Genomic DNA, 11,543 nt, shown 5'->3' with positions numbered 1-11,543 from the left:
CATCTATTTTGGTCATGTTGTAAGAAGGGACCATTCCCTGGAGAAGGATGTCATGCTTGGTAGGGTGGAGGGTCGACGAAAGAGGGGGAGGCCTTCAGGGAGATGGATTGACACGGTGGCTGCGATGATGGGCTCAAGTATAGCAGGGATTGTGGGGTTGGCACGGGGTCGGGCAGTGTTTTGTTCTGCTGTACATGGGGTCACTATGAGTTGGAAACAACTCGATGGCACTTAACAACAACAACAACATCTTGGCCAAAAAATTATCATCTCTTTCTTTATCCTGTGCTTGATCAGCAACATCCACTTGAATTCTCCTTGAATTACCTAGAGATTCTTCATTGAGGCTCAGAGCACTGAGCAGGGAATCCAGATCCTCAAACTCAACGTAACCAAAACTTTTTAATCTCTCTGGATTGCTGGGTTCATGAGGAAGTACACTGCACTGATGTTCAATCCTCTAAAGAATTTCTTAATGGAATCTTCTGTCCCATCATAGAGCAGATTCCTTAGAAAAGCAATGTAGGCTGGTGATTTGGGAAGACGGCTCCAGTAGATACCAGGTTTCCGTGGAGCAGTGGGGCAGGATAGAACAGTCAGTTGGAGGTGCCTTATACATATCATCATCATTACTGTGCCAACTAGTTGAAACATCTCCTTCCAGATCATCTGTTTCATCAGCCCAGCTGACTGGTTTGGGGACACAAGTGCTTCTGCCACCAGATCCCCCATCCTCAGCCAGAAAGTCTGTTAGGGAGATAGTCTTCCCCTTCTTATTCTTCTTTTTGTCTGAGGCCACCATGTTGGCAGAGGGAGGGAGAATGCAAATACAATACCATTGGTTTCTGATCATATGCCACCTCCTGAAATGGATGAACATCGACCAACTCTTTTTGGTACAGTGACTCTGTGTATGCCTTTGATCTTCCTTTGATGTCCCTTGTATCATTCAATATTTTGCCCATGGAATGCTTCAATATTGCAACTTGAAGCTTAATTTTTTTTCTTCAATTCTCTCAGCTTGAGAAATGACAAAAGTGCTCTTCCTCTTTAGTTTTCCAACTGCAGGTATTTGCACATTTCATTATAATTGACTTCGTCCTCTCAAGCTGCTTTTTAAAATCTTCTGTTCAGCTCTTTCATGCTGTCATGTCTTTCATGTGCTTTAGCTATTCGTCATTCAAGAGCAAGTTTCAGAGTCTCTTATGACATCCATTTTGGTCTTTTCTTTCTTTCTTGTCTTTTTAATGACTTTTTGCTTTCTTCATGGATGATGTTCTTGATGCCATCTCACAATTCCTCTGGTTTTAAGTCACTGGTGTTTAATGCAACAAATCTATTCTTTAGATAGTGTCTAAACTCAGGAGGGATATAATGAAGGTCGTATTTTGACTCTCATGGACTTTTTCTGATCATCTTAAACTTCCCTTTCAACTTGCATAGTATGCATTTGATGGTCTATTCTGTAATCAGCTCCTGGCCTTGTTCTGGCTGAAGATTTTGAACTTCTCCATTGTCTCTTGCCACAAATGTAGTCGATCTGATTCCTATGTACTCCATCTGGTGAAGTCCATGTATATAGTCACCCTTTCTGTTATTGAAAGAAGGTATTTGCAATTAATAAGTCATTGGCCTTACAAAATTCTATCATGTGATCTCCATTGTCATTTCTATCACCAAGGCCATATCTTTCAACTTCTGGTCATTCTTCTTTGTGTCCAACTTTTGCATTCCAATCACCAGTGATAATCAACAAATCTTGATTGCATGTTTGGTCAATTTCAGACTGCAGAAGTTGGTGAAAATCCTCAATTACCTCATCTTTGTCCTTGGTGGTTGGTGCATAGATTTTATAATAGTAGTATTAACTGGTCTCCCTTGGAGGCATATGGATATTATCCTATCACTGACAGCACTGTACTTCAGGGTAGATCTTGATACATTCTTTGTGATGATGAATGGCATGCCATTCCTCTTCAATTTGTCATTCCCAGCACAGTAGATCATGTGGTTATTTGATTCAAAATGGCACAAACCAGTCCATTTCAGCTCACTAATGCCTAAGATATTGATTTCTATGCATTCCATTTCATTTCTGACAGCTTCTAATTTTCCTAGATTCATACTTTGTACATTCCATGTTCTGATTATTAATGGATGTTTGCAGTTGTTTCTTCTCATTTTGAAGAGATGGAGCAAATGAAGGTCCTGAAACTTTACTCCATTCACATCATTAAGGTCGGCTCTACTTTGAGGAAGCAGCTCTTCCCCAGTCATATTTTGAGTACCTTTCACCCAAGGGACTCATCTTCCAGCACTGTATTGGACAATGTTTCAGGGCTATTCATAAAGTTTTCCAGTAATCTATCAGACATTGTTTCACTGCAACTCATTAGGTTTTCACTGGCCAATTCTTTGAGAAGTGGATGGCCTTTTTCTTAGGAGTCTATCTTAGTCTGAAATTATTTTATTTGTACAGGTAAATATTTGTCATTTAATTTATCTTTTTTAAATTTCAATGTAAATTCATTTTTTTCAAGAACATTTTAAGATCATATTAAGACCATATATACATATCTATATCCATTTACAGGTTTTCTATTCTAATCCTTGTGCCAGTAAAACATCTAATTACCATAACTTATAGAAGATTTATAAATCTTGATAGCCAATAGCGAAACTTCTGCCTTTCTGTTTTTGAAAGTGCCTATCAAATTCCACAAAGAAACCATTTGCAATTTTGATTCAGACTGTACTGAATATTTAAATCAGTTTGGTGAGCATTCCAATTCTAAAAGTATTATGCATTTTAATCATGAATATGATATATACCTGTACTTATTTAGATCTTCATTTTTTCTGTACTCATGCTACTTGCTGAATTTTTTTTGTTTGTTTCCCCATTCTGTAACTCAGTATGTATTTTAATTCTAGTATAGATAATTACAGATATAGAGCCATGGAAAATACTAAAAACAACAACATTTCCAAGTATTAAAACATTTTCAATTCTATATGTTATTGACATTGACTGTACAGTGTGCAAGTTGAATCCTTCTTTTCTAAACATTTATTAGGGGATGTATACTATAAGAAGTTAATTTAACTGTAAGTCCTTGTATGCCTGGACCTTGATAAAATCCAGAATCTGCTTCTAAACTATGATGGCAAGTATGCATTCCTTGGGAAAGTGCCATAGCTATGTATATCTATATATACATAACATATGTATATATAGATAAATGAGCTCTGGTAGCGTAGTGTCTAAGGCACTTGACTGCTAACCAAAAGGCTGGCAGCTCAAACCCACCAGCCTCTTCTCAGAAGGAAGATGAGGTAATCTACTTCCATAATGATACTGCCTCGGAAACCCAAGGAGGGGTCACTACGAGTTGGGTCTGACTCGATGGCACATAACAACAACAACATATTTATGTATCCTTAACCCAAAACTAACATATGTCTCATATGATGTGAAGCTGGACAATGAATAAGGAAAATCAAAGAAGACTTGTTTCCTTTGAATTACTGTGTTGGTGAAGAATATTGAAAGTATCATGGGCTGCCAGAAGAACTAACTAATCTGTCCTGGAAGAACTGCAAATGGAATGTTTCTTGCAAGTGAGAAAGGCCAGACTTCATCCCACCTACTTTGGTAATGTTGTCAAAAGGGACCTATCCCTGGAGAGGAATATCATGGACGGTAAAGTGCAGGGTCATCGAGAAAGGGGAAAAACCTCAACAAGATGGATTGACACAGTGGCTGCAATGATGGGCTCAAGTATAGCAAAGATTGTTCTGATGGCACACAAATGTGCAGTGTTTCATTCTGCTGTGCATAGGGTCACTATGAGTCAGAGCCAATTCAATGGCAAAAGAATCAACATTGCTTGTTGAAAGGGAAGAGGTCTTGAAGGACTTACTAATGAAGGTTGAAGACTACAACCTTCAGTATTGATTACACCTCAAAATAAAGGGCAAAAATTGTCACAACTGGACCAATAAATAACACCATGCTAAATGGAGAAAAGACAGAAGTTGTTAAAGATTTCATTTTACTTAGATCCACAATCAATGCCCATGGAAGCAGAAGTAATAAAATCAAAGAGCATACTGCATTGGGCAAATCTGTGGCAAAGAGCTGTTTGAAGTGTTAAAGAGCAATCATTTCACTTTGAAGACAAAGGTGCACCTGACCCAAGCCATTGTATTTTCAATAGCTTCATATGCATATGAAAACTAGACAATGAATTGAGAAGACCAAAACATAATTGATGACATTGAATTATAATGTTGGCAAGAACATTGAATATACTCATGGACTGACAGAAGAAAGCATAAATCTGTCTTGGAAGAAGTACAGTCAGAGTTCTCTTTAGAGGAGCGGATGGTGAGACTTTGTCATGTATTCTGAACATGCTATCAGGAGGGCCCAGTCCCTGGAGAAGAACATCATGCTTGGTAAAGTGGAGGGTCAGCGAAAAACAGGAAGTCCCTTAGCAGGATGGATTGATACATCGCTGCAACAATAGGCTAAATATTTTGCACAGGAGGATCCAGCAGTGTCTCATTCTGTTGTATACAAGGTCACTATGAGCTGGAACCAATTTGAATGCACCTAACAATAAAAATATTCAATAAAATAAAGCAGTATTTAAATATATTTCCTATCTTATTACATTTACAGAATCATGGTCTATATTTTGCCAAATTAATCATCATCTTTTCTCTAACATACATGAAAACAAAATTTCATTGAAAAGTTGATTTAAAATATATTCTTGGGGTGTAATAATAGCAATAATAGCAAAGTTCAACAGGACAGAAAATAACAAATGCTGGTGAGATTGCAGAGAGATTGGAACTCTTGTGCACTGCTGGTGAAATTGTAAAATGGTATAACCATTGTGGCATATTGTATGGCATTTCCTTAAAAAACTGAAAAGTAAAATACCATTTGACTCAGAAATTCTGCTACTAGGAATATTTCCTAAAGAGGTGAGAGGCAGGACATGAACAGACATAAACACACTTATGTTCATCGCAGCACAATTCCCTATAGCAAAGAGATGGAAACAACCTAAATGCCCATCAATGGATGAACGGTTAACCAAATTATGGTATAGTCACACAATGGAATACTATGCTACATTAAAGAACAATGAAGGATACATGAATCATCTCACAACGTGAATGAGCCTGGAGGACATTATGCAGAGTGCAATAAGTCAATCACAGAAGGACAAATACTGTATGAGCCCATTACTGTAAAAAGACAAAGAAGGGTTTGCTTAAGAAAGGGAACTCACTTTGTAGGTTACTGAGATGGGGAGGGAAGGGGAGGGATTAATTTTGGGCTAGTTGGGGTCCACACATTGACATGGGTAAGGAGAGGGATGTATAGAAAGAGTCTGTGACCACCATGAAAACGTTAGGAAAATGGAGAACACCAAATTGTGCACATAAGATATAGACGACAGATGCTAATACCAACCAGTATATCCACAAAACTGCATTATCATTGACACCAGACACCTGGCTACAGATAAACCAACAAACAACTGAGAAGATCAGATGAGGGTCAGTAAACAGGAGTATACTCTAGACCAAGGATAAATTCAGCAGAGGCTAATCTTGCACAGATATCAGTGATACAAAATACCTGCAGTCCTTATAGAAACATCATATGACAGATGCAGAGTAATCCCTCATAGACAACCAGACACTGTGGGAGAGAGATCCAACAGATCTCCCTACTCAGGACCAAAATACTGGGGGACACCAGAGTCAATTGGCATAACAAAATACATAAAAGCCTTGTTCCTCATCCTACATTGGTGAATAGCGACTGGGGTCTTAAAAGCTTTCAAGTGGCCATCTAAGATGCACCAAACGGTCTCCTATTGTTGGAAGCAATGAAGAGTGCAAAAAAAAGAGGGGGGAGTATTTGGAAGCAATCAGCCCTAGTACATGATGGCCCTTGAGACCAGAAAAACTAGATAGTGTCCAGCTACCAATGCTAACCATTCAGGAAAGGATCAAATCTGGAGATCCTGGATAGAATGGGAGGAAAAACATGGTACAAAATCCAAAAACTAATCATGACCAGAATTACTGGTCGGATGGAGTTTGGTGAGACCCCCAATAGTATGGCCCTGAGATTCATTCTGGGCCTGGAATAAAACCCATTCTCAAGGGCTGCTTCTCAGCCCAATAGTAAACAAGATGTACATGCAGGGTGACACACCCATATACCCATATACATTAAAAATCAGACAATCTGTCACTGTTACATTGAAAATAGAAGTATCATAATGTAAGTTTAAATTTTTATGATAAATATTTGGTCAGTGTAAAATTTTATTATTTATTGAAGAAAGCTCCATTATTACCATTTTACATGATAAAATGATATGCCACCACTGTTTATTTAAAAAAAAATAAGAAAAATAGAAAAAACAAAATTTTCAATTCTTACCTTTGATCCATAAGAAATCCAATGGAGGTCAAGGTCAGGATAATGAAGCCAATCCTCAGAAGGAGAGTGATCTGTGATAATGCCTGTTAAACAAGCACAGAGACCAGTGTATCCTCTAGAAGCATTTTAAGAAGGAATATTACAATTCACATCTGACAAGGAAAATAGTTCCCTATTTTATTTTATATTGCAGCATTTATCACAAACTCTTTTCAAATATATTGATATGCAGATGGCATTTTGGTTTTCCTAATGTCATTCAGTTATGTGTTGAACACGTGGTGAATGGAATACATAATTCCACAATGATAATTCACAGGAAGTGTTCTTCCAGGAAATTTTCCTTTGAAGTTTTGTCTTTCATAATTTTTGATGCATGTGTGGCCACATTTAGAAAAATTCACTCGCACTTTTGTGAATAAATACCATGTTCTGAAGCTATTTTTAATGTCACCAATTCTGTATGGTTTCAAAGCCAAAGTTTTCTTTAATAATGACAGTCCAAAAACATTCAAAAGAGAATGTGCTTGTGAGAGCAAATATATATACACATACATTTGTGTGTGTCAAATATTTTTCATATAAACAACCACCATCTGACTTAAAGTACAACCCATAGTTACAAACCAACCCATATAAAGCCTATCATATTAAAAACTCAAGGTACATAAAAAAAAAAAAGGTTGTAATAATAAGCTGGGGCTACTTTGTGATGCCCATCAAAACATCATTATTATTATTATTAGGGCCTTCAGGTTGTTTCTGACTCATAGTGACACTTTGTACAAAAGAACAAAACAGTCCCTGGTATGCTGACATCTTCAAAATCATTGCAATGTTTGAGCACATTGTTGCAGCCACTGTTTCAATCCTTCTTGTTAATGGTCTTCCTCTTTTTTGCTGACTCTCTACTTGCACATTGCAAGTTGTTAATGAGTCTTCCTCCAATCTTGATGCCGTGTTGTTCCTCATGTAATCCAACTTCTCAGATTATTTGCTCAACATAGAGATTGAATACATATGTGAAAGAATATATATTTGATGCATTTTCCTGCTTTTAAATCATGAAATATCCCCTTGTTTTTTTGAATGACTGCCTCTTGGTCTATGTACAGGTTCTTTATGAGCACAATTAAGTATTCTGGAATTCCCATTCTTTGCAATGTTATCCATAAACTGTCATGATCCACATAGTCTAATACCTTTGTGTTGATAAAAACATGTACACATTTTCTGGTAGACTCTGTTTTGATCCATCTGATTTCAGCATTGATATGCCTCTTTCCAGGAGCTCTGGTAGCATAGTGGCTAAAGCACTTGACTGCTAACCAGAAGGCTGGCGGTTCAAACCCACCAGCCACTCCTCGGAAGGAAGGTTGGGCAATCCTACTTCCGTAGTGATACTGCCTCGGAAACCCAAGGAGGGGTCGCTGTGAGTCGGGGCCGACTCGACAGCACATAACAACAACAACAACAACATGCCTCTTTCCAAGCTCTTTTCTGGATCTGGGTTGAATTTCTGGCAGTTCCCTATCTCTGTACTGCTCCAAACATTTTTGAATTATATTCAGCAAAATTTTACATGTATGTGATATTAATGATATTATCCACACTCTGTTTGATCATCTTTCTTTGGAATGGGGCCAAATATGTGTCTTTTCCAGTCGGTTGGCCAGGTAGCTATCTTCCAACTTTCTTGGCATAGATGAATGACTGCTTCTAGCATTGTATCTGTTTGTTGAAATATCTCATTTGATATTCCCTCAATTTCTGGAACCTTATTTTCACCAGTGCCATCAGTGCAGCTTGTATTTCTTCCGTGAATAATCTTGATCATATGCTCTCTCTTGTTATGACTGCATGTAGACCAACTCTTTTGGTACAGTGATAGTGAGTATTTCTTCCATCTGTTTTTGTGGCTCCCTGTCTCAGTCTTTATTTTGTCCATAGAATCCTTCAGCATTACAATGGGAGGCTTCAATCTTTTCTTCAGTTCTTTCAGCTTGAGAAATGTTGAGCATGTTTTTTTCCTTTGTTTTTCTAACTCCAATCTTTGCAACATTTATTTCTTTCTTTTTCTTTCTTCATGGAAAAAAAATATATATTTCTGATTAGAGAGAAAGAAAGATGACTGTGACACGCCAACCATATGACTCAAGCTGTTTTAATGGGCAGGGGAAACACAGCAAATGCTCTCCTACTTGGTCCATTTTTAATTTATTGTCTTTATAACTGTTTATCAGCTAATGTCCTTCTTCTCTTCCTTCCTTCTTTATCAAATAATTTTGAAATTTCTCTTAAGGGAAGCACCAGTTTTCCCCTCACATTCATGTTCCCTATCAGATCATTATTTTTAACCTTGTATGTTATGTTAATGATAATATCCATATTGTGTTTGATGACCTCTTTTTGGAATGGGATCAAATATGGATTTTATGCTCTGAGAACAAACAAACAAAAATTCACTAACTCAGTTGGATCCAACTCATAGCAACCCTTCCTTGGGTTTCTAAGGTGGTATCTCTACTCAAATAGATTGTCTAATCTTCCTTCTGAGGAATGACTGGTAGATTTAAACTGCCAGCCTCATAGTTAGCAGTCAAATGCCTTAGGCACTACACCACCAAAGCTCCTCTGAAGAAACAGTGGGTGTCAATTGAGGGGAAAAAAACAAAACAAAACAAAAAAACTGTCTGTAATGGTAAAAATCATTTATAATTTTTTCCCTAAATGATCCTTATCAAAACAAAGTAGCTAGAGGTTATATTGGAACTTAAATGCTCAGTTAAAAGAAGGAAGGAAATTAGCACTATTGAATGTCTAGTATGTACCAGAAATTTTCCATATATGATTTCTATTAATCCTCATGAAAATACTTTGTGAATCTCTGCAACATTTCATTATAATATGTATAATATTATCATAAATGTTATAAATTATAGCATTATGTATAATCATAATAAGTAATTGTAATAATAATTATTAGTACTATTGTATTATGTTAAAGACATTTTAGTGTATATGGTACTGTTTCTTTAATGCTTTTTATGCATAGAAATGTACAGTATATACTATATACTAAGACAAACATTTGGTTAACTGACATTAAATACAAATCAAACCTAACTGTTTCAATTTATGTACAAATTCAGCCTAAAGACAGCCTTAGGAATGGAACTTGTTCGTCATCTGAGGACAGCCTGTATTCATATTACATATCAAGTTATTTTTTGAAATATTATAATACACAGTAACTTGTTTCCCTTTCAAAAATTATAAATTAAGCATACAGTTTGTTTACATGTTAAAATTTAATAAGGAAGTTTATTAAGCATCTATTATTTTATAGCTTCCATCTCATGTATTTCATCTACATTTCTTTTTAAGTCCCACTGCCCCTGCAAAACTAATACCAATTATGTCTGTGTTATGTATGACAAAACAAAACAAAACTTGAGAACCAGAGTTAAGTAACTTGTCCGTCATCACACGGCTGATAAACGATGTTTGTAAAATTCAAAATAGGACTGCTTGACGCCAAAATGGGACAAAGGTTGAAAACTGAAGAACAACAAACGTAGAGGGGCCAATGGCAGAGATGTAAGTTGGGGTGAAATAGTCAAGGTTTAGAATAGGATGAATACAGCTTCAGACGAAAAGTGGGTCAGGAAAAACGGGTTGCAAACAGAGTCTAGTACTTTAAAGCTCTGTAACTTCTGATACAAAGGCAGAAGATTTGCTGACATACCTCCATGAATCTTTAGCATCTAATGTTGAAGTTCTAGATTTGTCATACTGAAACTTAAGGCTAAAGATGCTTCCCTTGCTTAAAACAGACACAGAAACAGAACTCAATATGATATCATATGCAGTTCATAACTCTCTGTGGATCTCAAGACTCTGTCTTGAGATGAGATTAGCTCATTAAATAAAAGATGTTAGTAGTGATTAGATTCTTTTTTGCACTTGTATTTTTAGAACTCTCTGTTGTTGTTTTGTTGTTATGTGCCGTCGAGTCGGCACCGACTCATAGCGACCCATCCTTGGGTTTCCGAGGCAGTATCACTACTGAAGTAGATTGCCCCATCTTCCTTCCGAGGAGTGGCTGGTGGGTTTGAACTGCCAGCCTTCTGGTTAGGAGTCAAGTGCCTTAGGCACTATGGTACCAGAGCTCCCTAGAACTCTCTAGGTCATTGCTATTGAAGCATACAGAAAGAATACAAGCATTTTCCATAATTATAAGCAAGAAGCAAACTAAATATATAAAAAGTAAAAATCTATTGGACAAAAATATAATGGATATATACTTCAGAAACACTGAATTGATATGTAGGTAGTGAAATTCCACAAAAAATTTTTAAGAAAATATAAAATAACGTTTTAACTATTTTAACTAAATACTGAAATATTAGATGTGTTGCATTTATATTTTAAAATCTGGATCCAACTCCATTAAAAAATGAATGCACATAGGACAAGATAGACTAAAAGGTATCCAATTTACTCTTCTACTTGAAACAAGTGAAAAATGAGAAAATATTTGAAACAATGGTTTTCAAGGTACTGGACACTATGCAACAAAGGACAGTAATTCCAGAGAGATGTGATACAGATGAGCAAAGCTATACAAGTAGCACATGAGAGCATTTCCAGGCCTCAGCACAAAGTGAGGGAACTCTGGGGAGCCTGATGGACACCTGAACTGAGGAGATGAACCTGGGCTTTCAGAGAGATCAATGTAGCTATTGATTGCAGGACAACGTACTCGAGAGGAGAGGGCTGCGCAGTGAGAGAACCCTAGAAACCTGAAGAGGGTGTTCCTCGAGTGTTCCCCTCAGGTATGATAGGAAATTGGGGCTTGAATCCGTTCAAACTGGTCAAATCATGGCTAAAAAGTGAAATCAGAAGAGGTTAAATTTTTTTATTTTTTTATTCTGATTTGGGTGAAGATTTACAGAGCAAATTCACTTTCTGTACAGCAGTTCACATATACTTTGTCTCATGTCATTGACCACAGTTTACCACAATGCAACAGCTCCCCTCCCACTTCCTCCCCATAGTTACC

The 11,543-nt window shown here is 36.9% G+C and overlaps 1 protein-coding gene and 1 pseudogene across 1 annotated transcript in view; both read right to left on the bottom strand.

Annotated features, from left to right (window-relative positions):
- The window catches only part of LOC103201503, a 5,749-nt pseudogene extending 4,947 nt beyond the window's left edge, over positions 1-802 (bottom strand).
- Positions 1-11,543, bottom strand: part of AGMO (alkylglycerol monooxygenase) — a 265,841-nt gene that overhangs the window by 18,309 nt on the left and 235,989 nt on the right. The window contains exon 11 of the mRNA XM_007946666.2: positions 6,479-6,561. Within this exon, the coding sequence (XP_007944857.1) occupies positions 6,479-6,561 (83 nt within the window). The remainder of the gene's footprint in view (positions 1-6,478; positions 6,562-11,543) is intronic.

The sequence above is a fragment of the Orycteropus afer genome, unplaced genomic scaffold, assembly GCF_000298275.1.
Source record: "Orycteropus afer afer isolate SDZICR_OR568_19922 unplaced genomic scaffold, OryAfe1.0 scaffold00008, whole genome shotgun sequence".
Taxonomy (NCBI): Eukaryota; Metazoa; Chordata; class Mammalia; order Tubulidentata; family Orycteropodidae; genus Orycteropus; species Orycteropus afer.
The sequence above is the reverse complement of the archived record's forward strand: the minus strand, read 5'-3'. Positions and strand labels throughout refer to the sequence as shown.